The following is a 27218-nucleotide window of genomic DNA, read 5'->3' as shown; positions in this document are numbered from 1 at the left end:
TTAACTTTTGATTCTCCACAGGAAATCCACTAAGGATAGATTGAGTATGTTGAGATTTGAAATTAAATAAATAAAAGCCATTGTAGGGGATTAGACTTTTAATGTTCTTTAAATTTACGTTTTTTTTATTGCTTATAAAAAAATGTTAGAGTATTTGCCTTTGAAGCATTCATTCTGTACTTTGTCGTAATCGTCGGATTCTCAGGTTTCTGATGGTACCTGAAAGCATCTCATATGACAGCTGCAACTTCAGCATGATGACATCGTAATCAGTGTAGACTTATTGTGCTATTTACACCTGCTATCGAGCTGCTCTGCTCCTCAAGCTAGCTAGCAAGTAGCAGGCTAGCGCATGTGCGTTAGTAAATTTCTTATGCTAAACATGTAATGGATATTAATACATGTAAGAAAATACATTCTAGAAGTTGATGTGTTTGTACTGGTCATATTTTGTTGTAGGTTTCCAGAAGCTAATGCTGTTCGGAGGGGCCTTGGTGTGGAAACGTTTGGGAATGCTACATAAACGCTACATGACCGGCAGGTAAATCCTTTTATTTGTTACATTTTTTTTGTTTTGTTTTGTTACTGTATGCAATACACAACTGAATCACACCACTGACAAGACTTTAATATACCATCCCATTAAAAGAAAAAACAAGTTCAGGCAATCTGTGCGGGGTCAAGTTGACACTTGTAATTATTCAAATGTGGCGCACGGCTGGAGTGATTCGCGCCACATAAAAATAAGTGTAGCTAGGATCATTATCACTGATTGCTCGTTCAGAACTATGAGTCATCCGGTTGTCATCAATGCCATCTGATACGTGAAAATGTCCGTCCGCGGAAAAGTACGTCGGCAACAATAGCTACTTTAAGATAGATCCTCGCATTAATAAGCGCGGCGGGACTGGGGCCGATCTTCTACGATGCTTCATTCCTGTGAGTTTTTTTTTCCTTTTTGCTCTGTTAATGAACCTGAAAAACAATTGGGTCCAGCCTGTTTCCTACCATGACCTACCATAACACATCATTATCATTAGATAAGGATGTGATAACGATGTGATATATTGCGATATTATAGGCACAACGATATATTGAGTTTAATTGTAGAAAAGTGACAGCGTTGTAAACGTAGATGCTTAAGATCAGATCACCAGAATTGGAACAGAGGAATCAAGATTTGTAATGTCCGTAGAGATGAAATTAAAGCAAAATAAAATAAACCAACACTGTGAATATTTGCATGTTCATTGTTCGGGGGGGAAAAATCGATACAGTGCTATAGAAAGTCGATAGATGGATGGATGGATGGATGTCATAGCGGAGGAGGCTGAAGAATTGTCTTCCCCAAGGTCCTCTGATAATACTGGTCCAGGTTAGCTGTTTTCTTTGGCGGGGACATGATGAAGTCTGGCCTGGGTGGACGTAAATTAACATTCGGTAATACCTCTGGGTGTTGTTTCGTGTGGTTGTTTCCATGGCAACTGAGAGGGGGTCCACTTTGAAATGATGGTGAAACCAACACATTGATTTTCTGGTTGTTGTTGTTTTTTTGTATACTCTGAATTAATTACAGTATTTTAAATAAAATATAATATATATAAAATATAGAAATAGAATTATGGCAAATCACAGCAACATCTGGGATTTCACCTTTTTTGTGTTGTTTAAAGTTTTTAATGATGCAGAGTAGGAGTAGCCAATCCCTGAACAGATTTCCAGTCCATTAAGGAACCGTTCCCACTCCCACTCACACATGTAATTATGTTCAATTTACAGTATCAAATGATCATCGTCTGAATGTTTTTGGTCTGTGGGAGGAAACTGATGAACTCTGTTGCAGTGTTTTTCAATAGGTGAGGCGTTCGTCCCCAGGGGGGGGGCGCCAAAGAGTCACAAGGGAGGCCTGCCGGAAGTGAACTTGTGAATCGTTTCTGGGTGCCCTTTTTAAGAAGTTGTGTTGTTTTCAAATACCATCCAGCAGTTGTTATTGAAACTCATCATTGCCTGGAGTGCACAGACGATGCATTTACTGCAGAGGCGTGTGTGGGTTGGGGCAGGAAGGGGAGGGGGACTCGGCTGGACTCTATTCTATAGGAGAGGCTCACATTCACCCAATTTGAAAACCACTGCTCTATGCAAACTTGCAAGACTTCTTTCTTACTGTAAGGCACAAGCATGAAACCCTTGGTACGACCAGGCATTTTCCCCATTGGGCAAATGTGCTTTTAGGGCCAACGGGACACTGTCTGTTTATTTAGATGCGACCCAATGTTCCAAAAACGATCAGTTAGCCTCAGCATTAGCCCCTGTGGATGGATGGATAGATGGATAGATAGATGGATGGATAGATGGGTGGATATCCAAATAACTTGATAGCATTGTTAGCAGATTGATAATGTCTCTGTCATTGGTGTTCTTCTATCTAACCACAGGGAATAATGCTAAAGAAAAGCAGAAATAATTAGGCTCCTTAGTCATCTGTTAGCCTTAGCATTAGTTCCTGTGGCTGGTGATGGTTATTGTTATGAAGTGAAATATTCCATGAGAGATTTCAATGCAATGACAGCTTTTATCCGTCGCACCCGTGGACAGATGTTGTAGCTTCATGCACACAGCCTGTGTGAATAACAAGCTCCGAGACCTCAGTGACCAGCACGTCGAACAGCTCGTATATTGAATATGTGACAAAAATGCTGGGAGGCTCATTAGCTCTGAGATGCAGCAGCTCTGGAATAATGGCATGTTCTCAACTCAATTACATGGAAGTGTTGATAACTAAGCCTCCGCCACTTCACCAGCGACGACACACCCGGGCCAGAAAAAGGCAACACTGTACTGACATGCAAACACAGTTCTGCATGAATGATTACATTTTTCTAATCCGAAGGTCATGTTTTTATTTTAAATGGTGGATGGTTGTACAGACACGATATCATTAGAATGCTCATTTAACTGTAATCAATTAAAGAACAACCATGTAATAACATAAATTAAAAAAAAAAAAAAATCCAAATAACTTGTGTTAAATAATCATTAGCATTGGATTAACGCAGTGATTCCCAAAGTGAGGCTTGGGCTCCTTTGGGGTTGCAGAGATATGCAGGGGCGTGGCACAGAAATTAAAATGAAAAATCTTTAATATTTACTGTGAATTTTGTTTTCTTTTTTTACAGTGAGAATTTCTGTCTTTTTGGTTTTAAAATAAAGCAAAGCGATAGCATCTATCTACAAAAATGGGGACATTGCCGAAAAAGTTTGCGAACCATCAAACTTATACTGAACACTGTCATCATATTGGACAATTTATTATAAACTAAGGATAGAATTAATTAAAAATAATATAAGAAAAATAAAGATATGTAGCTTTAACCGTTCTTTGTTGTTTACAGGAAGTGAGCAGAGCTTTTACGCAGTGTTTGGATATAATTAAATATATAGCGCGATAAAGCAGATTCTGTGCCCTGGTAGTGTTTGGATATAATTAAATATATAGAGCGATAAAGCAGATTCTGTGCCCTGGTATTCTGGTATTTCTAGAAAGTATGAATAGAGGTAAACACCATCTTGGACAACCTACCTGCTTAGACTCTTAGTATTTCTTGACCTCACCTTCTGCACGCCGTCAGAGTTTGTTGTACTGTAATTACACCGGAGCTGAGGTGGTATGGATTTACCATTGCATTTTCGAAAGGGTTTTATTAGAAACGTACACTTTTAAGCCTGCCGTTGATACAAGTATGAATGAGCTGGATTTGACCCCTGAGTGCCACGTTGAACTGAACCTTCACCGAGAGCCAGTGGCTTCATAGAGAATCCTTGAGCAAACGGCAGACTGACATTATTGTTTGGCAGCTTATATTTCAACAGGGAATCAAGAAGATTGGTTCAGTACCAGCCGTAGGACAGAAAACAATGAAATATGCTGAAGACAAGGAGAGAAACAGCTGGCAGATAATAACTCCACCCAAGGAAAATGATTTTTTTATTAGATAGATATAAGAATTCATACATTTCACCATGTACTTTACAGTGGATAGCACTTAGAAAATACAGAGTTCTGGGACCTTTGAACTGGTTCTTAATCAATGTGATTTCTGCAGCTTTGCATCCAAATTACTATCATAACGAACCATATTGGACAGAAAATCTGAAAAATTGTACATTTCTACACACAGAATATTTACTTTTAATTATTTTAAAAATATGTTGTACATATGATTTTCATTGTTTTTTGTATAAACATTTCTGGAAATCGTCTCGCTATATTTGAATAGTTTCAAATTAAAAGCACCAATCTTACATTCCACACGCTAGACCATAGTCCAACATACGGTCCGTGGGCCCAAAACTGGACCACCTGGGAGCTCAGTACGGTCCGCTTGATGAATGTTGATAGTGAAAAAACACTGCATGTTACTGATGTTTTGTCAAACATCTCATTAAATATATGTATATATATATTCTGTGGTGCTTTGGCCCAGAGGCAATGTCTCTGTCATTGGTGTGGAACCCCAGGGTTCACCTCCTGGGCAAGTTTGAATCCCGGTCAGGGTGGTTGGTACCTTCCAGTGGACTCACCACCTGGAGGAAGGTTCAGGGGGGTTGGTACGGTGCAGTGTGATTTGGTTGGCGGTCATTGAGACTGCTTCCCCCGCGACCCGGTAACGGATAAGCGGATGCAAATGGATGGATATATATATTCTCATATATTTGTACATTTGCAGGAAAACAAAGGGGAAAACCATGGACTGCTTGTTGTTTATAGGTAATTATGTTATGATTGTACTTGAGTGCCCCACTTGACATCTAATCAAAACTGAGATGAGTTTGACACCCCTGTGCTAGACAATTGATTTTGTGTGCAAATTTTGCGATGCTGCGGAGGATAGAAGAAATAACTGACAGCACTACAATCACTGATCTGCAGGCACCTGTCTCCGATGGAGAATAAAAGAAAAAAAGAGAGGAAACAAAAAGAATGAGTGAGAATAAAAAGTTGTCCTAGAGATAAAAGGAAAAGAGAGAAAGGAACCTGTGGTCCAACACTAGTTTTCTGGCAACACCCCTCACATTTCCAATCGAATTTACCATCCTACCAATTTCTCTCTTCAACACAGATGAAGCAGTTTGTGTGGATGAGTCTCACATTGTGCTGCAGACTCACCAGATAAAAGACACACTTCCCTCAAACTGTGTAAATCTCTCTCTCTTTGCAACACTGGACAATCTACTTTCTGTTATTCTTCATTAGGGTCCTGAAAACAATCCATCGGCAATTAAAACTGTGTTCTCCTCCCACAGATGGGGTGGAGTGAGTCTGACAGAGTCTGATCAAGCTGAACTGACTCCTTATTGATCTTGGCGTCAAGTCAGAGCAGAGGCTCCGCTGTTTCCATGGCATAGGTCTGTGAAGTGTGAATGTGCTGTGGGAGAAATGAGTAGCAGAGACAGACAAAGTGAAAGGGCAAAAAAAAAAAAAAACATAGTTGCAGAGATTTCGTATCAGAGTTGGAAACCGCTCGTTAAATTGCCGGGAACATCTTGTCTTCTACTTTGTTTATCTTCAAACCTGCGCTTGTGATTGGAGTAAATTTGGGTGTTTTTTTTTTAGCCACAGCATATACAGGGGGTCCTCGGTTTTACGTCGTTCTCGATTTATAGCATTTTGTGGGGTATGTCGCCATTTCTATAACTGCTTTCACAGCCGCTTTCAAAGCATCACTAATTCTATTGTTTGAAGGCGATAGGTAGACACACAAAGACTATGTGAATTCCAAGCACCGTGCCCTGGCACGCTAACGTGCACCGTCGTGGAACATTTTCTTCATTTGTTTAAAAGCAATACATTATTTATTGCAAACAATTTATCTTTGTTCCTCTATGTGATTGTGACCTCCACCTTCCACAAGGTGGCAGCAGATGGCTTGAAAAAAATAGGAAAAAGTGCTGTTGAAGATCTTCATTGTGTCCTTCTTCAATTCTTGAGTATATCAGGGTTGTGTTCAACTAAACAGACCCAAGTTTTATACAGAGTACATTGTGAGTAATTTGCAACTATCCAGCCATCCATGATCTGTTTGTTGCTCTTTGCAGGGTCGTGGGGAGGGGTACTGGAGCCAATCTCAATTGGATAACAGCTGAGGTAAGGGTGCACCCTGGACAACCATGCTAACATGCGTACTTATAGTCAGTTTAGAGCAGCTATAGGCAAACGTTTTGAGTCATCGAATTGAAAGAAAGAAATTGTGTTCCACGAAATGCCAATCTACTTCCTGTATACTACACAGCTGACAGGAAGATGAAAAACATTCTCAGAGAAACACATTGTTTTCCACTTTCCATTCATCCTGCAGAGCCGTGCGGGGAACGTGGAAATAGTATGAGAGCTCTTCTACCGGGAAGCCTCTTAACACAATGCAAACTGAAGTGAAATGATGATTTTAAACCGTTTCTTTAACAATGCGAAAACCTTGGCATTTCTGATTTGTCATTGAAAGCACTTTCACAGCTTGTAGGCAGTGACGATAATGGGCTGAGAATGTGCGGTGTGAAAGATTTCAACTGATTCAAGGCCGACGGGCCAACGGGTTTACTAATTGAAATGACTTTTCATTATTCTTATCTAAACAACATTCAAATGCGACCCAAGCAACACTTCACTGGCAAACACGTCCACAGGTGGACCAGTCTCCGCCGTCAGTTTGCTGGGATCAGGTGCAGCGAGTGTACATGACGCAGATAAAACCCTTAGCGACCAGAGACGACAGATGGTGAAAAGATGTTCTGTCTATAATGAAGCCGGAGATTGTACTTCCTCTTTCTTTTCAGAAAACACAGTAATGACCCTTTCACCAAATGCGATGATGAATATCCTTTGATTTTTTTTTTTTTCTTTAAAAGCGATATAATTACTTGTGGCATTAATTTGACATTTCTGGAGAAATTCTTAAGAGGGTTTGACAAGAGGGTCTCTGTCGCAATTGCTGCGGTAAAAGTATGTTAGTTTCACATCCATTATACACGAGGCTCTGATGGGTTTCTGACTCATTACTGTGGACACCACTTAGTGAGGAGGTGAAATCTCCGGCCAATTTCAAATCAGGGCGAATCATGAATAGTTTTACTATCTCTGTATTAAATCAACACCAGTTTCGAAATGATCACTGGCATTTTAGAAACTTTGTTTTTGTGGAGAGATAAATAATGTAACAAACTCTAGGAATAAAGGCTAAAACTGAAGACTGGTGTCAGACCACGTATGAGCCTCGGGATGAAAACGAAATTGTCAAATATGGATTCATGACAGACAGACAGACGTTACTGACTTATTCCATAAAACCAAAACATAAACAGTGGAATCTCGAGATATGAACATAATCCGTTCCAGGACCAAGCTTGCAACTAGAGGTGCTTGTCTCTTAAATTATTTTTTTCCCCCTAAGAAATAACAGGAAAAAACTTCATCCGTTCCGGCCCTCTAAAAAACTCCCTTATTAGTGTTAATAACATTGGAAAAAAAACGTTTTTAGTTGCTATAGAGACTTAAACACACAAAAAATTGTAGTATATAAAGATTCCTGTGATATAAAATAAAATGTGTTTTTAATTATGAGTTCTTATCTTCGAGACAGACGATGCAGTAGCGGCTAATGGAGGAGGAGGGATGGAAGAGAGTTGGCCCGTACGTAGATACACTTGGTTCCATAGCGTACTTCCATAAACTTAGAATTAACTTCTTTTTTTTTTTATAGCGTACGTTACACGTACACTACGTAACTTCCATAAACTTAGAAATAACTTCTTTTTTTTTTTGCTTTTTTTCGATTTGTATTCTTTCTTTAGCAGGCACCACAAGACAACAATAAGGAAGACTCGTGGGAGATGTCGACAAACGTGAAGGGTTCGGCCACCTAGCGTCGGCGTCGGTAAGTGTGCTCGTATCTCAAATCTTTACTCGTATCTCGAAGCAAAAATTTGCTCGAAGGCTTGCTCGTATCTCGAAATACTCGTATGTCGGGACGCTCGTATCTCTAGGTTCCACTGTAGACAATAAGTGAGTAAGAAAAAAATAACAAAGAAATTTAGAGGTACACCAAAAAAGCGAGCAAATGACCTAGGGTAAAACATAGTCCTTGATCTAGAGCAAGTTCTCCCAGTCTGCCATTGCTAGTGTCCCGTTCTTTGCTATGATATTCTGGGAGGAAGACTGAACCTCTGGACACGGAGGCTCCGAAAGTTAACTCTGTAGTTGGCTTAAAGCTAGAGACACAAACTGGTGCTGCAGAGAGAGGAATTCTGAGATAATGGCCATCACCCGCTCCTCACAACTGTCACTGGACAGACAAAACATGATCCGTGGCAGAACCCTGACAGTATTGTACCCACAGACATACCTAGGAGCTCATTCGTCCCCAGGGCCATCCACCTTGTCTAGAAGAGAGAAGTAAGAAATTAAATTTTCATCAAGAGTCTGTCTCTCTCTCTGCCCTCATCGTTTTATCGCCATGTGTCATGTGCAATCTGTTTACTCTACACTTTTTTTTCTGCTTCTTGGTGAATCACAGACTTTGTGTCCTACGGCAAAGCAGCAGGCGAAGCAGGGAAAGCAAGTTTCTAATAGCATCTCTGTAAAGAGCTGCACTGTCACCACACAGTCAGGAAAGGATGCCAGTAGCATCTCCGTTGCGATACGATACGGCTACAGAGCTTTTTGATACCGAGTGTATGCTTGGCAATGAGCACCAACTCTGATTCTAATTTAAGAGTCCATGTACTATCAGTCCTGGATTTTACTCCCTGTAAAATATAAATGTAAAACTGTTGGGGAGGGGTTCGTTTGTTTTTATATTGTTCCATTGTTGCAGTTCCCTTCTCCCACCACTGTTGTACCCGAGACCATCCTGCATGTTGTATAATAATGTTATTTCTATTTTAACATAGGGACATATATGTGTGTTAGTATTTATTTTAGTTTGTTTCAGGAAAAATAATGTATCTAGATACCTACCAGTCTATCGCTTTCTGTATTCCGGAAAGTGCGTTGTCTGCAGAAAGGCAGAGAAATGTTTCACAATGGGAACGTATAGTTTTTTCATGTAAAGGACTACAGCTCCCTCGTGTGGCGAAAAGACAATAATACATCCAGTATTTCAACAGCACTGTAGCACCAGTTTATGTGGTACTAATCTACGAATCTCAGCAGCGTCCTCTACTGACTCGCTGTTGAACCTCTCTGTGTGTAATGTAGGCTCAACAGCACGTGGTACGCGTCGTTTCGTAGGTTTGACGGTCATGTAAGGCGAGAAGACAGCGTCGTTGTAATTCTTTGTCTTTTAAAGCGGTATATGTGTGCTGAACGTCTACTTAAACAGAATTGCAGTCCCGTCGTAAGCGCAGGCGCGGTGGCCAAGTGGTAAGGCGTCGGTCTCGTAAACCGAAGATCGCGGGTTCGAACCCCGTCCGTGCCTTTTGTGTTCATATGAAACGCGGAAGGTGACCTAAATAGTTTTTAAAAGTTTTACGTTACTTCTACGTTCATTATTCGTTTTTTTAGTTTATTCATTAGAACCTTTATGATTTGAGTGTTATCAAATCTATATGTGCAGATCTGTCTTCCTAAATTTCCCACGTTATACTGTATATGAGGCTTTTACACAATAAGAAACTTCTTTACCATTTTCTGCTGTGGTTCTCATTCCTATTGTTATTTTAATTTTTATACTTATTTCTATTCCATTCTTTTTTGAATTTTTATTTATATGTTTTTTGTCAGTCTTTTACCGGCTCTCATTTTTATTCTTCAAGTGTATTTTGTTTGTTTATTAATTATCGAATGGGTCATGGGTTATATATATTTTTATTTTCACACCTGCAGTAAATCCTCACTTGAATCCCTTTACCCCTTTCCATATTTAAGCTGCACACTCAGCAGTGGAACAGTTTCCTTGGTAACGGTCCCTGTGAATCAGGTGTAGTCCATGCTGCGGAGGATCATTATGTTCACTTTGTGGACTGACACGTGATTGAAGCAAATAACTTGACACTGCTTCCGTGTGGGGGGAAAGAAACACTTACTCAGCAGTCCGTAAAGTAGTAACACACAAGAGGATACCCTGAGTTTGAGGGGGAAAGGCGACTTAGTATAGAATATACTAATATAGAACTCAGAAGAGAAGTGCGGTAAAGTGGTAGTTTGTCTGTGAATCTGCTGTAATTAAAATAATAAGAAGAATAATAATTTAAATCTTTATGAAAACTTTAAATGTTTATATGTATATTTATTTAATGTATTTTTTTTAATTGTAAATTTAAATTTTTAATGTAATGTTTAATTTGTATTCAAATATATATTTATATATATATTACATATATTTTACATGTATTCTCTAATATATTTTTCCTTTTTCTGCTCTCCTGAGTTTAATTTAGATTCAGAATAGAAAAGTGTATTTATCCCTGTGAGAAAAATAAAGGATTAGGAATTAAATAAAATAAAAAGATGAGGTAAATGTAAAATAAAGCATAACGAGAAAATAACAGAAAAAACAAAATAATGAATATACAGTGAAGTAATGTGGTGCCCATAGTAAGCGAACTAATTTGTAAGTATACTACTGGTTCACAGTTGAAAAATATTAATTGGCATACAAATGTTACACTTTAAAAAAAAGTAAAGTACACACCACATATACAACTGTTAAACAGTTGAGAAAAATTGCACTGGTGGAACAAATATAACACTGCTGAAATATATTGGATTTTCCTAATGTAAAATAGTTGGAAAATACTGCATTGTCTTAAATATATTACAGAAAAATAATTAAACTTGAATACAAATGTAACAACGACCAATTTTCAGCGATTTCACCCAGATTCTGGCAGTACATAGTGCACATGCGCACTGCGGTCTACTCGCACTACAGTGAAAATGAATGTGTTTCGTTATGCTGCCTCCAACCCGGGAAAAGCAATTAAAGGCAGTCGTTTAAATAGATCTTTCGCAGGTCCTTTTAAACGCCACATACAGTAGCAGGGTCGGCGTTTTTGAATTCCTCACGTAACCTTCAAGCTGTGTGAAAGTCAGAAAACAGGGAGAGAGGGAGAAAATTATGTGTAATGGCTGCTTGACAGGGTTCGTTTTTTAATTTTAACACTCTGTGTGGAGGGAATGGTTTATACTGTTTAATTTATAAATCATTTTTAAAAGAATAGAATGCTCCCAGTTCGCCACACATTTCAAACCCCTCTTCATTGAAATATTGTTAATACCGCCCTCTAGTGGAATAATTCGGTAATGTTGATTCCCCCGAAATAGTAAATAAACTTCGAGTTTAGCGAGATTAAGGGTTGGATTAAAGATGGGTTTACATCCAGCGGACGATTTCAACCTGTTCTTTGAGTCTTTCAGGGGAAGTCACAAGCATTTCAACCTGTTTTTGAGTCTTTCAGGGGAAGTCACAAGCATGAGGAAACACATTGAAGTGCATCAGATACCGTATAATTTATTACAAATAGAATAGAATAACAATTATAAAAGTTTTTTTTTAGTTTTTCTTTTAACCTGAAAAAATATTGATTAAATATTAATAACATTGAATATTATTTGCATAGAATGACATTTACCATAACAATTTCAACATTATACATCTATGTTTATGTATTATACCGTTGTTTTGTTTACATTTTGGTCATTTTGTCTATTAAATTACCACTTCAGTACAAGTAACAAAGGCCACAAACTAAGACCTGGAAATACTGTTTTAAAAAGAAACAAAAGTGAAACAAAAGAAAGACTAAAACACCCTTGACTGCTGCACACTGACGTTAATCTTAAACAAGACTTTTAGCGTGTGTGCGTGATTTCTGGGAACAGGTTCCGTCAGCTCAGAAAACAGGTTGTACCACGTGACGAGCCGTTAGGAGATAAAACCCAGTACCTATCCGGTGCATCACTTTGAAAAAACATACACGTAGGCGTGATGCAGAAAGTTTATTATAACGGGAATGCAGTTATGTCATTTTTAAAAAGCTTGAATTTAGTTTTTAAAGCAAATGTTTTTTTAACAGTACGAGTGAAATTACAATTTAAGTCAAGAGTTGGATTCGTGAATAATTAATATATAGTTTTTCTCAGACTTGTGTAGCAAGTATAATACACATCGTTTTAAAGGGTTAAAATGCCTTCAATGGTCATTTAAGCATGATGAAATATTTGTACTGGCTGTTTGCTCTGTTGTTGTTTGTGCAGTATTTATACTACAGAGAAACTGCTTTTTCTGAAATATCTGGGTGTTTTTTAATAGAACACCAAACACTGATGTGTGAACCTAAAGACAGACCTAAAACAAGTTCACAGCAGCAGTGACATCTGGAAAAAGTTGTTTACTGTGATCACAGACATGATTGTATTCACTGGGTGTCTGGGAGGAAATGGAGGTTTTAGACTTGACAGCAAACTGAATGATGTCCTTCAGCCAAACCCCTAAAACCTACCGTGGTCGGCGGGCAGTAGTGAGATTTAGTACGGGAGGATGTTTGAAAACCACATTGAACAAGAGGCCGTTCATTTATTAGAAAGCTTGTAATTAAAGGCTCTTTTCCTTTCTAACAAAAACATCTAAATAAAACTGCACAGACTTTCCCTTACTGAATTTATTTCAGAAATACACATACAATACATGGGTGACTAACAGACACCCATACACCCATTGCAAAGTTATAAAATGCCTTTAAATGTCAATCAAATGTTTAATATGTAGCACAGATTACATTTAGATTGCAAAGTTATAAAATTCCTTTAAATGTCAATCAAATGTTTAATAGCATAGTAGCGCTAGTTAAGTCATAGCAAAATAAATCCAAAATATTAATATACAGAAATACAGAAAAGAAAAAGTAAGAACCAAGAATCAGTCAAAAATGAGTACACATTCGCCACAACTAGTTTATAAAAAGTAACTAAACTTAATCAAATGATTTTAAGATTTGGCTGTAAATAGAAAAATGGTTTGATTTCTAAATCAACTTCAAACAATCCTCCAAATACGTCGAGGGGAACCTGAAGCTAACATCTAACAGGAAGAGTCCAACCTGTACCCATGTTGTCCTAGTGTTCAAATTGCGTCTAAACTCTGTCAGGCATGTAGACACACAGGTTTGGTCTTCCACCGTGGACTGGGTTGGAATGAAAACAGGCAGCATTTGAGAGCACATTACTGTGTCCTCTGTGTGTGAAAACTTCACTTCGTACCACACAGAGTTGACAACAGTGGGAATACTGTGTAAACATTTGGATTCATTTGTTAAACCCAATGAGAGCAAAACATTTTTTTTATAATATTATTATAAAAAGGAACCTCTCCAGGGTTGGCCTTTTCCAGATGTAAATTTAATAAATGGTTGGTACACCAGTGACAACCTGATCGTGTTTTAGAAAGCCAGGCATCCAGAATCTAGCTCAGGCATGGGCAAACTACGGCCCACGAGCCGGATGCAGCCCATTTGGCGTTTTAATCCGGCCCGACCAACTTGTCCAAATTATATTACTAATTTATAACATTACTCCCTGCAATACCCGCATTTCCCCAATAGATTGTGTAGAGAAAGATTTTTAGCGTTTTAGCCTTTATGCATGACTTTTTTCCGTGTAGGGGGAAGTGTTGTGAGAACTAGCAACCTGATCTGTCCTCACTGTTAAACATCTAATCTGGCCTCACCACAAGAATGCTCAGGTTCTGTGTTCATTGTGCGGGCAGACACTGCTGCTGTGACCTTTGTTATCTTTGTCAAAGTGAACGTGGCGTGTGATTCAGGATCAGAATCTTAGCTTTTTAACAGGGTTTTACTATTTATGTTTAAGGCACTTGTGTTGTTAATTTTTATATTTTATTTGACGATGTTGTAGCTTTTTGGGGATATTTATTCTTTATCTTCTCAGTATGTCTTTTTTGTCAATCCTGTCATAACCTTCTGGTTTTATTCAATTCTTTTTATTCATTTGTTGTTTTGTTTTTTTTAACCAATTTTATACTGTTTATTGGCTCTTTTTAGTTATTTTTAATTAAGTGCCACTAGGGGTTGTTTTTAGCATAGTGTGTGCTGATTATCTACACCTTTTTCCATACAAACTTTATTCTACTTATACCAACTTTTAGCCATTTGGGTGCTTACTTTTAATTTTTTTTAAAAAAAATTGCATATATTGTGTTTTACAACTTTTTTATATTTCAGTCTTTTTTGGCTAACGATTACTGGGCTTGCCTTGCGGTAAATTATCTCATTAGCATCAGCATTTGCCTGTTGTTTTTAACCAACGTTTAAATCATTTCAGGATTTTTACAATATATAGTATAGTCTGGGCTAAATTCTTTTACCTGACAATATAGCTTAGTAAATTTTAAGCTTTTAGCGCATAGCTTAGCTGTACAATCAACACCTTTAAAGTGGCTGTATTGTTTGCCGCTAATGGAGTGGCATGTAAAATCTTAATGTATTATGTCAATGACATGCAGTACATACTGTAGCAGTGAAAGAAAGAAAAAAAGTTTGTTTTGTGCTTCAATAACCAAAGGTGTTCATTGAAGATGTAGCAAACGTAAGGACTATAAAATGTTACCTTGATAATTTTTTTTTTTACATAAAAATGACTATTCAGATAAAAATGGCTGGAGTAGCCTGATGTCTGACTATACAGATATATTTCCTTAAAATAATAAAAACCATTGTTAGATTCCAATCAGGACTCTGAATATAAAAATATTAAATCCTGCTTTTGTGACTCTTTCAGGACAAAATCAAAGCAGGTCCTTCAGCTAGTTACAAGTTAGATGGTCGTGCCCACACATAAAATTTGGCCAAAATTTGTAAGATAAATCAAATCTGGCTCTCTTTAAGCATTCGACAAAATCTCTGTCGCACTCGCACAGCAGTTCTTCACAGTGGTCCTCCAGGTCTTCTGCAAAGGAGAACAGAGTCAGGAGAAGTTGGTTGGAAACATGATTTGTGAAAGTAGTCTTCTCGAGAATACAGATATGTTTATGGGATCAATAAAGAACCCATTTTCTTGGTGCTCCGAAGTGTAGACTCATTAGGGTTGTTCTCTTAATGAGGTTTAGTAGTGCCATTGAGCAATGTACTCTTGGATCACATGGGATCTGGGGGGCATTTGCATTCACATAATTACCATATTCAAATGCAGTTTTTGCTGCATGTCTACAGTCTACGGAGACTGACAGCAACCACGTTTTGTTTTTTTTTAAATGGATAAATATATCTTATACAAGTATGTGTTTATTCACATTGACTTGGCCAATTTTGTGATTTGCTGCACCAACAGGGGCCAGAATTTTTTCCCTTTTTTTGATTAACATTCATATTTGATGTTTATTTTTGAGTAAACATCAGATTGGAGGGTTGCATTTTTTAGTATTGTTTATAAAAGTAGGTGTGCCTCAAAAACCCATTCAATATTTGTTTGCTGTGGTACTACAGACAGTGTTCTGTTACACACACACACACATAATACACAGTAAAGGTTCAGTACCGCACTCAGGTATCTCGTCATCACACTTCCAGTGATACTGGGCGGTTTTGGTTTTGCAGCCTTTGTCTTCGGCCTCTCCATAACAGCAGTCATGACGGAAACAACATCTGCGTTGATATTAAGCAACAACAACAAAAAAGTAAAGTATTATGGGTGTGTCTTGATGAGGAAACTGTGAAACTTATTTATTCTAGATAAATTCCAACAATTGTTACTACTCTATCTTTAGGCCTACCTTTTGATATTCACAGGACTAATCTTATTTGTACAAGAGTTTTGGATTTCTGTTACCTTTTTGATTATGTTTAGCTACTGGCTAGCTTTAACCAATGTCTGTTGTATTTGTGTCTTTGCATTAGGAATGGCTCAAGACGATACTTAGGATAGGTATCGGTGTCCAATATTGGTGACCATTTCAACATTGAACATCTAAAAAAAAACAACTGTAGATCATCCGATCAGATACTTAAGCGCAAATACTAGTTGAAAAACCTAACCTGAAAAACTAAATTTGCATATTGTAAACATAATGCATAATCCTAAACCTGTTGGTTATGTTTTGTGTAGTTGGAACACAAGGAACACTTGGGTCAAAAAGTAATACTCTGATTGTTGTCTGCCAAGTTTTTATTTTGGATTTCTTTCGGGGTGGTTGATCAGAACACATTGTTCCAAGAAAACACTTACTTATGCACATATATATACTGTATATATACACATATATACATACATATACACACACATATGTATAAATTGGAAGTTGAACTTGTGGTTATTGTACAGATTATTGTTGTTATTGCACACACTCCCTTACCCGCCAAACGTCTCATTCCTGGTTTCCCAGTGTGATTGATGACTGTAGAGCTTGTTTAGTAGTTTGATTCTACTGAGAATCTTTTTTTTTTTTCTGTTAACATAAGGGCACGTGGGCACATACATTCACACAGCTTTTAACAATTAGAATTTGTTATGTCTCTGACATAATTTCCGGACCATCAGTAGCAAGTTATGCAATATGCAGACGACCTGTTTATCCCCACCTTACGACAATCCTGCTCAGTGTTTGTGTTTGCTTATGCCAAACAGAACCAGCGCTATGTTACCCTCCTTTCTGAAGGATGTAGTTAGTGCTCCACGCCCTTTACTGTAAGAAAAGTAATTATTTAAAAACAAATGCCGCTTCACTTCCTTGTGGACTCCCTTTGAGTCAGTCTGTACCTTTTTGTACGTATGTGACCTTTCGAGTAACCTTGCTTTCGAGTAACCTTGCTCTTCTGAACAGTAACCTTTCGAGTAACCTTGCTCTTCTGAACACTGAGGGGAAAGTGTCAGTAAAGCACACTGTAGCATTATATTTGTTTTCATTTTACTTCGAGGTGTTTTCATCTTTAGGTGAGAACATATTATTATGGCACAGCTTTGCATCAGATCCCTTTCTTGATTCATCTTGGGACTTACATAGTGTCAAGAGTTGGGTGGTCTACATGGTGGGCGGGGGCTTTTTCCACTGTTTCTCTGCTGCACCACCACCGAACTAAGTATAGGACCTTTAAATCGGTGCACATCTATAATCATATTGAATTTGGTTTTGTGCCGTATTTGATATGACAGCCTTTCACATTTAATTTAAGTGAAGGACTGAGAGTTGTATCGACTCATCCCTGGACAGAAGTAAAGTGACTGCACTGTGGTCTTTGTGGCATCGCTGCTATTTCAAAGGGAGGGAGATTTCACAGCAGATACTTAACAGTCACTTTGTTTGTGGGGCTTCGATGTCTTGCGGCGAGGAGGGAAAAGCAAAAGGTGGCGATTAGAATGTGGGTGTGGAATTTTTAGGGTAATTTTAAAAGAACAGCTGGACACATTTAGCCGGATGGATTTGGCCACCATTCCCTCCTTCTGTCCCATTTGTGGTAGAGCTGACTCGTCAAGAATACAGAAACATGTGGACGCGGGAAATAATGAACACGCACCCGTCCCTGATTCGAAGGGCAGAACACCACTACAGCCCGCTGAAATATATATATAACTCACAGGATGCCCAAATATAACTCGTTTTCATTTAGCGTATCATTAGATATTCAGACACAGCTCAGATTTGACAGAAGTATGATTTTAAAGTGCTGCCTTACCGATCCGTCTGGTCTTTTGGCATTCCTTGACCACCCAGGCCACAGTAGCATCCGTACAACATGTAGTCTAAGGCACTGTTGTGCGTGCTGCATTTTATCATGCCTGCGAGCTCCATTAATCCTCTCTTCACCCGCAGGGATTTGCGTGTTGCCACTGCAGCTGTAACCACTGCAAAGAGCAAACAGAAACATGAGAGGACGCACAAGTCAAACACTGCATTTGCAAAAAAAATCTCTTTTTATTTGCCTGTGTATTTTCAGACTTGTATTGTCTCTATTCGGAAGTAGCTTAATTACATTAACATAATCCGGAAAGTGTTCAGAGTCTTTGAAAAAGTTACGTTAAATGTTTATAACATTGAAGTTCTGAAAGACCTCGTCAAACCAGTTTTGACTCTGTCTGCAAACCCCTATAAACAATACAAAGCACATGAAAAAGGAAAATAGTGCAAACGTTTTACAAAACATATAATTAACAAAGATCAGTATCATCATCATCATAGAGTAGCAGTCCCCAACCTTATTTTTATATACCAGTGCGGCCCAGTACCAAATGACCTGCAGACAGGCACTGGTCCCCGAACCAGGGATTGGGGACCCCTGATAGAGCACTGTTCATTTTTAGAGAATATGTTTCAAGGGAAAAAAAATTCATATTTACACAAAAAACATATAGTACAATAGAACGTCTAAGCACGTTAATGTGTCAAATTTAGTTTGATAGATAGCACTTCAGTTATGCGGGCTTGTTGTCATTTGTAGTCGTCTATCTTGATGAGTAAATATGTGTAAATGATTTGAAGATTCAGGGCCTGTCAAACATTTTTGTGTTTTTGATTAACTTGGAAGACCCAGTAGATTCTGCTCTGTCTTTAATAGATTACAACTGGCAAGTAAAGAATACATTTGAAAAAACAACCTGCCCTAAGTCCTTAACAAATACATGTGTTTCATAAATGATATCCATACAGTGTGAAAAAGTAGACATTTCTGGAACATTATTAGCCAAACGGCTTGTGTCTGCCCAGGCTGACTACTAAACCGTTTCAAAAGTGAATAAACTTCATGCAACAAAGGCACTCACTCACTTTACAGCTCCAGGATTGAAGTAATGAGGAAGTAAATGCTATTTTATGTAAGAATAATAACATTTATGTCGTTGACTTTCCGCCGGAGAATAACACTCTCACTGAACTGCCATAAACAAAAACAGCAGCACTTTTCCCCCAGCGCTGATGCCTCCACGGACTCCCTTCTGTGCACTTTTCCATAGTCAGAGGAAATAATAAACTTACCAGACAACAGCAGGAGCAGCCGGTGAAGCGTAGCCATGACACGAACCAGGCAGTTCAGCTCCTCACCAAGTGCCGCTCACCTCCACTCTGCGTGAAGTGAGTGAAGTGAAGTGAGTGAAGTGTCAGGAGCAGAAGTGTGAAGCTTTTTTTAAAAACACGTCTCCTAAGCATCAGTGTTTGGCCACGCGCTAACCCTACTTTTTAGAACTTTGGCGCCCTCTGTCGGATACAATCTGTAGCTACCAGAAGGCCATGAAGCGTAAGTATGGGTGAAATCAGAAATCTGACTTTAACCCCAACACATGAGAAATATTTTAAACTCTCACATAAGTGTTTTCGTGGAATTAGTACATTGTTTTTTGATATGTTGAGAATATTTTTTTAGATTATTATTCAATTTTCTGCTAGGATTCTCGGATTTAACACATTTTTTAAGTTGTCAGAATGCATGTAATTAACGGGGCCCTAATCAAGTACTACAAAAACACCATGGTACAAATAAATACAGAAAAATATTTATAATATGATATAAAAAAATTTAAAAATTAATTATATAAAAATCATTCTAAATAAATTACAGAATAAAAAGAAAATAACAATATACCTACATAATGTACATGTCTGCATTTTCTAGATGCAAATTTGACCTCAGACTTTAGAGAAAAAACATTTAGTAATATTAAGAAATCTAAGCAAAAACATAAAATAATTTAGATTCTTCTTCTTCTCAATTTATTTCAGCAGCAAAAACTAGTAGGTATTCTACATTAATGATACATTTCTAAGAAGTGTTTGGATAACTAGGAAATGTCAGCCTTCACAAATGGATTTGATTTGAGAGCAGAATACTCTCTCACATAAAGATAAATGCATTACTGATCCCCTCTGGAGACTATACTATCCGAAAACCTCAGAACAAAGGCGTCTAACACAGAACAGAGTGCGGTTCTGTCATTGTCTAAACAATAAGGCATGACTTCATTTCTTACAAGGCAAATACAGCCAGAGTTGATTATGGTGGTAATCAAACTAAATATAGCTTTTCCTGTATAATCTGGAGGTCCACTCCCAGCAGTTTTCTTCTTCTGTAAATAAATCTGTCACTGTAATAAAAACAGCAGAGGGTCTGCATCGTCATGATCAAACACTCAGGACAGACTATAGCTATCATCGTCATCACTCTCACAACCATTTACTGCACCCACAGGGTAGAAGAGAATAAGATTGTTGTTGTGGCCGTACACTGTGTACAGTGAGGGTGAGTGGAATAGAATATAGAATGGATTAAAGTTAATGGAGACCATTAAAAGGGTATTAAGTATAGCTTTTAGCAGTCTGTTTCTATGTGTACAGCAATAAAGACTGACGGGTTATTTTTGTTTGGGTTTTTTTAGATGCCATGTACCAAATATGTAAGCAAGGTCAGATCCTAGGTCAGCGGTGTCAAACTCATTTTACGTTCAGGCGTGGAGGCCGAAGTTTGAGGTAAAAGCTCTTTCTGATTCTATTTGTTCTGTTCTTCTTCATTTTGGACCAAATCCATGAACCACAGGTTTCCAAATCCCATCCTCAGAATGTGCTGCCTTGCCTTCAGCAGTCAGGAAACATTTCATTTTTTTTTTCAGGAGCAGTGCATACAATTGGTATGACTTACTGAAGCATTATTGTAAGTTGTATTTTTTGTGACTATAAACTTGTTTTTTTCTTTTGTTCATATCATTTATTTTCAACAGGCTTATCCTCAATACCATGATGGCTCAAGAAAGCTTGGGAATATTTGTTCTGCTGCACTCCTGTAAAAGTAGTTTCTGGGGGATTTAGCCTGTTTTAGTCTCTTGGGAATAAAGAGCCTTTGTTGAGCTTTTTTTTTCAATAACGTTTCAGTGCCAAGGCTGTTCGTTTGACAAATTGCAGCATTGATCCAGGAATGGATCGACTGTAAGAACCCTGTCATATCTTTGTTTTCCATCTTTCTATTATGGTCTTTGAAGGTATATTTTCTGCTCCGCCACACTGCACTTCACTGTCATCCATAATGTGATAATGTCAGGACAGCTGAATCACAAAAGACATGTGGTCCTGGTTGTGATAACAGAGGGTATGTTCACTGCCCTTTTTTTTCTTTTTCCTGGTGTACGATTTAGTTCCACACTCATTGTTCTGCACTCTGCGAGATAAACACTGCATCCCGACTGTTATTACATCTGCCACGGTGACTGCACTGCATCAGCGGATGCATCCCTCGTACGTCTCCACCCGGCCAATCCACTTTGACAAAGCAAACAGCCAACATAAAGATCATATCAAGATGAATCCACCCCGAATGACAATGTGATGTCACTGTGAAGCTCGAATAAAAAAGGGAGCATTTGTATTCCTGAGATTGGAAATGCATTGCAGGGCAATAAATATAGGTTAATTATTAATGCTAAATTGACTACAGGTGACCATGTGATTCTGAACAACTGTGGGTTCAGGGCATGTATAATTAACTAATTCATGTAATTTCCCTTTGTTAATGTAATTTTTCCTTGCTGCTCTTGCACATGTGACTGCCCTAACCCTAACACATGGAGGATATCATTTTTATTAGTTTGATTGCATTAAAACAAAAATAGAAATGCTATTGGAATAATGTACATTAATATAATTTGGTATAAATAAATATATATGTATATTATTATTCAGTGACCAGTCTTTGCTAATTAGAGTCACTGGTGTTCACTCCAAAGATCTAGCCGTTTTACGGATATAAAAACATTAATTTTAAAGCAGCAACATGAATACATTTTAAAATGGAATTTTCTATCTATTCAAAGAAATAGAATTAATCAGGATCTGGGAGATTAGTCTCTTTCTTTTACATAAACGTTTGTTTTATAGGCTCAGTAATATGTATATTATTATTCAGTGACATAAACGTTTGTTTTATAGGCTCAGTCGGATGTAAGAAAAAAAGAGAAAGAAACAATTCACGTCGTTGTGATACGGTGCTTGGTGTAATTGTTCTGTAAACAGTTCTGTTTTGTCTGTGGGATACTGTAGTGTCCAACCCCTGACTGCAGGGGGCAGCAATGCGGCGATGAGGCTGGATACTGTGCTGGTTTTTCAGCGTAGTAGAAGAGTAATGAAAGCGCGGCCTTCAGCAACACACTTATCTCGCTAAGTTATTATTTTTTTGTTTTGACGTATAAACGGTAACTTCCTTTCAGAAACCGATCTGAAGATGTGCTCGGACTAAGTACCCATTCATGTGAGTATATACGATTGTCGCCACTTGCTCTGCGAACATAATTTTCGGGTCTAAACAAAACATGAAGCCGAATATGTATAGATCGCTATTGTTTGCGTTGGGAGGAACTAGTTTTTACTAAACTTGGACATGCCTTTACTCTGAGATTGAGGCTGCTTCTGCTTAACATGGTCGTTTAAAAAATTGGAGATGCCGAAGACTGCTTGTGTAACCCAGTGTCAGAAACATGTAATTGTTGTTGCTGGACAAAGTGACGTTCGGTTTACCTTTGCTATCAACCGAAGCACAAACGACACGTCTTAACGTTTATAACACACGTGCACTAAATGCTACGTCTTTACTGTTTTTTCAACTCGTTATTGCGCATTTGAACGATGGGGCTGTTGTCGTCATAATATTGTATGGTTTGTTTATTTTTGTCCGTGTCAACGTAATTTTAAGAGGTTAATGTTTTTACGCTTGTGAAAAGTCTGACTTACGCGCCTTCCTGATGCTAACACGGAATTGCTACAATGTTTGCCGTTATAGAACATAGGCGTATATCTGAAAATATATAGTTTCATAAGTAATGCTAAAGAACAGCAGGTTAAAAAAAAGCTGCCGTATTTACTTGTTTGTGCAGTTAACAATATAAAAAACAATTTCAATGTCACTCTTGGTATTTATTTTGTAGAAAACACATCACAACTTTGTCGTCATCACATGAACTTTTTGACAGTCATAACAAACACATACATCTTTTATAGTTTCTTCATGCAATTTCTGCGACATAAAGTTGTACCTATTGCGAATAACTGTGTGACGTTCAAACTTGTTGACGTTTAAATAGTTTATTTTTCTGTTCCACACTTCATGTGATGACGCGGAAGCATTAAAACACAATATTGTTATTTATACTTGTGACAAATTACTGTACTTGACAGCAGAACCTGTTTAAGTAACAACAAGGAATATATGCTCACTGTGTGTTTGGGGATTTCTATAATGCTTGTGACTATTTTTATTTACAGCAATAACTAGTAAAAAAGAAGAAAAATAAATTGTGATTCAGTGAATGGTGTCATTAGGTGTTAGGTATGAGAAATGTGCCCAACCCAAACTGGCACACGCTAATTTAATTTTAGTAAAGCTTCAAAAGGGAAGCTCCTTACCACACAAACGCAGAGACTTATAGGCATTAAAACTCAAAAGGCTGATTTGATTAAAAAAAAACCTGCCACGATATTAAAAAGCTATGCGTATAAAGAAACATACCCAATATCAAAACATTTTACGTAGTTTCCTTCCTGTTGGTTGGGAAAATAACTTTTTGTATTTGTTTTGATCTGTTGTGCTCACAAACTCACTTGTCATTTACCTCTTTTTGGTTAAGCATCGGAGGATGTCAATAGCTGCTGTATAAAAACTGAAGCTCTCAATTTGGTCATGAAAAAATACCATAAATGCTCTGCTGGTTTTGGCAGTAATTTGGTAGGAATTTAGATCTGTGGAAATTTTTTTCCCTAACTTTATAAACATGTTTTAGGTGTTCTTTCAGAAATTAGATACATCCTCTAGAAGGCCATGGAAAAGTTTCACCAAAGATATTACACAACAGTAAACCAAACACTAAACAGCCTGGCTCTGGTGATATGATTATCTGGTTATTTTCCAGTTGGACAGTGTTAGTGTTTTTCTGTGGCCTCATTTTGCAACCAAATCTTACAGCAGCAATTGATCTGTCCACTTCTTTTAAATCTAGTCATTTACAAGAACCACCTAGTTTTATATATCAGAAAACATCAAAACTGTGTCTACTATTCTTTAATAGCAAAAGAATGATGTAAAAATAAATTATGGAAGATAGATTTATGGGAGATGACGACATTACCTTGAATTGCCGTAGGACGAGAACCCCCTGTAGTTATCTCATCAAAAGTTGATGGTGATGAAGCAAAGCTGGCCAATGAAATTACAACTATAATAATAATAATAAAAAAAAAAATAGCCCTGCGTCGATTTAGACATACTACTTAGAAATGCATGGGATCAAAGGTGTACTGCACTAAAACGTTTTTTAACCTTCTTTTAGATGTTTCCCTTTACCATCACCGTCTCGTTTCGTCAGCCCCTCCACTAACTTGTGTCAAATGCAACCTTTTAACAATTTACACACGTACAGTTGCTGCACTAAGTATAGTACTATAGTCAGGTGGCTTTGTAGGTGCTCGGCTAAAGCAGGTATAGTCAGGTATGGTTGAGCTGGCTTTGTAGGTGCTCGGCTAAAGCAGAAAAGACCAGAATTTTGTAAAACTCTGTAAAGTAGGAGCAATCAAGTGTGTATTTGATTTGTTAGTGCAACTATTAACTGCTACGGCAACAAAATATTTTTTTGTAATCCTGAAGCTTTACAGGACATTATTAAATACCTTGTATTGCCTTTAAAAAAAGATGATGTGTTCAGTTGGTTTTTGTCGTTGTCCATACTTTTACCTGTATGATGCATCATTTAAATAACCATATTTGCATACAAGTATTTTTTTTTACTTTTGCCCCTTTTTTCTTAAAGGGCAAAATTTGTTGGATTGTAATGTTAAAAAGTAGACTAATTCTCCAGCATTCGTTTAGGCTTTATTAGTGCGACAGGTTGTATAGTAAATAACACCTCTGAAAAATAGTTCCTTTGTGCAATATGCATCAGAAGGTTGGTACATTAATATTGTTCTTCTAATTAGACTTGCCTTTATGCCGTGCTTTCCTTTTATCTTTTCACATTTGTGTTCAGGTAAACAAAAAAAAATCCCCCTTTCATCTTTGCTCTCCATATAACCCTATGCAAAACTGGACTGCAGTTTAAAAAAAAAGATTAATGTTCGGTTTATTGTGATTAAACTAAACTAAAATCTGAAAGTCTATTCTCCACCCATTGTTTTGACTCTAGCTCATGTCTCAATGGGGAATGTTGCATTTCAGGAATATGATTGTATTTCTTGGAATAGCACTGAGTTACTCAAAGTTAGCAGATGCATTTTGATTGAGCAACATTAGCATTTGATTTGGTTAGGAAATAATTCTTTGTGTGGTAAGAAACGGGAAGTTAATGCTTGGCAACTATGAGCTGGTGCTCAATCTCTCTGTTAGTGAAAAGAGAAAAAAGAATGAAAGAAAAAGAAAAGAAATGCATGATAAGGCCGAAGTTGAAGAAAAGGGCCACTACGAAGAAAGAGGCACGTGTGGATAATAATAGTGGCAAAAAAATAAAAAATAACAACACTCAGCTTGCATTTTAATGGTTCCTTTCAATGCCAGTGCAATTAATTTAAATTTGTTTGTATGTTTTCATCTCAGGTGCTGACAAAGGAGTGGATTTTAAAACACGCAAACATGTCCAAAGCGTGTCAAGACAGGAGGAGTCGATGGCAGGAGATCCAGAAGGGCTTGCAGTTTATTCAGTAAGTGTCATCATGTTTGTCCTGGGGTCAGTCCTTGTTTGTGTATGTCAGGTAAACATCCAGGCAACAGTCAGCAAAGCAAACTTGTGTAAAAAGAACTGATTTGTTTGATCTGACTGATTACTACAGTCATTTTGTCAAAAGCAAATTTATTTTTATTTTATGGTCTTTATTGTCATTGCAACTAACTTTAATTTAAAAAAAAACCCAACAACTTTTATTCCAAGAAGAAACTGAAGGTAATCTGCAACTAACTTTAATAAAAAAAAACAACAACATTTATTCCAAGAAGAAACTGAAGGTAATCCAAATTAGGGATGGTTATAAACAACGTTTTCATGTCCGATACTGCAACTTGGAAAATCTTCAAATATGGTGCGATGTCAATCCAATTCTTTCTTTTCTCCTCTACTATGCTGCTGGCTGCTGTGAATGAGGCAATAGCGTCCCTGTTTACGACATGTCCCACAAAATCAAGTTAACCAAAATTAAGTTTTTGGGCTTAGGTGTCAGATTGTTATTGTCAGATTGGATAGGCTGAAGCTATTTTTTTTCAGTGTTGGATCTTGAAACTTTAATCAGTATCACACTGATACTGATCTTAAGTATTAGATCAGTAGATCTAGTCCAAATATACACTTAAATAAAGCCACAGAGATATTTTAAAAGTTAGCCTGGAAATGGTCAACCAACATGATCAAAAGATGAAAAAGTGCAAAAATAGATATGCTAAGAAAATTGGTCAAACATAACTTATAGTTGGTCTTAAAACGGCTAAAAATGTGTCTAATAGTTTTGATCCAAACCTCAGAAAACAGAGAGAGGTTGTGTAAAAAACACAGGAAATGAACAACCCAATGAAACATTGAAATCAATTGACTAATTTTAGTCAGAAGTTTGAAATTTGGCAAAAAAATATCACATAAAAGAGTTTTCTTAAAACACCCATCCAGTAAATAAAAAAGTAAACTACTTAATTGCACTAATAATATTTAAAGTCCTATGGATTCTTATTTTGGAATGATTAGTTTGATCCTGTTTTTGACATAAAACTTTAACTTCATGGTTGCTGAGGTGTGTCTCACTAGGGAGGATAAAAACACTTTGTTCACCTCTAATGACAACACAGTGCAGTAATGATTGGTTAATCTTGCATCATGTATTTCTCTTTTAATGAACCCTCTGTCTTTGAGTCAGCAGATTATTTTTGTTATACCAGCAATGTAACCTAACGATGGTATTTTGTATTCATGCGTCATACAAAGATGAACGTCTGTTCTATCTTTGTATTGTTTCTGAAGCCATACCAGAAAAAAAAAACAAAAAATAGTGTCTCAACAGTCTATTTCCGGCCAAGAAAAAAAAACAAATTTCCTGTCCGTAGCAGTGTAACAATTGAGTTTTCACATTAGTTTAAAAGAGTCTTTTAAACGCTTCCAACAAAATGCAGAATTCCAATCATCCTCAATGCAGACTAACCATCGCAGCTCCTGTTTTGACACTTCTTGCTTCCTCTTTTGTGCAAAAGCCATGTACTTGATGAAACCTATCAAACCTTAGTAA

General features: G+C 37.4%; 2 protein-coding genes, 1 long non-coding RNA gene and 1 other non-coding gene across 7 annotated transcripts in view; 3 read left to right on the top strand and 1 right to left on the bottom strand.

Moving 5' to 3' along the window:
* LOC103392633 (uncharacterized) lies at positions 1–21578 on the top strand. Of its 3 annotated transcripts, none has more exons than XR_003052537.1 (7): positions 1–354; positions 460–541; positions 5305–5406; positions 6097–6145; positions 7635–7684; positions 7849–7928; positions 20366–21578. It is a non-coding gene; the product is annotated as an uncharacterized LOC103392633 (long non-coding RNA). The 3 variants fall into 3 exon arrangements; XR_001761402.2 differs by having other exon boundaries at positions 7846–7928; XR_522936.3 differs by lacking the exon at positions 5305–5406 and having other exon boundaries at positions 7846–7928.
* Positions 9399–9470, top strand: trnat-cgu (transfer RNA threonine (anticodon CGU)). Its single transcript has one exon. It is a non-coding gene; the product is annotated as a tRNA-Thr (tRNA).
* Positions 13908–24418, bottom strand: pla2g10 (phospholipase A2 group X). The gene is made up of 5 exons (XM_025064854.1): positions 24095–24418; positions 18972–19058; positions 17677–17845; positions 15545–15651; positions 13908–14956 (listed from the first exon to the last, which is right to left on the bottom strand). Exons 2-5 carry the CDS (start codon positions 19006–19008, stop codon positions 14814–14816), a joined length of 456 nt encoding a protein of 151 aa, XP_024920622.1. The 5' UTR covers positions 19009–19058; positions 24095–24418; the 3' UTR covers positions 13908–14813.
* zc3h7a (zinc finger CCCH-type containing 7A) overlaps positions 22071–27218 on the top strand; it is a 14202-nt gene continuing 9054 nt past the window's right edge. For both annotated transcript variants that reach the window (XM_025064838.1, XM_017040546.2), the window contains exons 1-2: positions 22071–22224; positions 25552–25655. In XM_025064838.1, the coding sequence (XP_024920606.1) occupies positions 25588–25655 (68 nt within the window). In that variant the 5' untranslated portion in view covers positions 22071–22224; positions 25552–25587. The remainder of the gene's footprint in view (positions 22225–25551; positions 25656–27218) is intronic.

This window comes from Cynoglossus semilaevis, chromosome 17 (genome assembly GCF_000523025.1).
Source record: "Cynoglossus semilaevis isolate Cse_v1.0 chromosome 17, Cse_v1.0, whole genome shotgun sequence".
Lineage (NCBI taxonomy): Eukaryota > Metazoa > Chordata > Actinopteri > Pleuronectiformes > Cynoglossidae > Cynoglossus > Cynoglossus semilaevis.
Note: the sequence above shows the minus strand (reverse complement) of the source record. Positions and strands in the feature narration are given on the sequence as shown.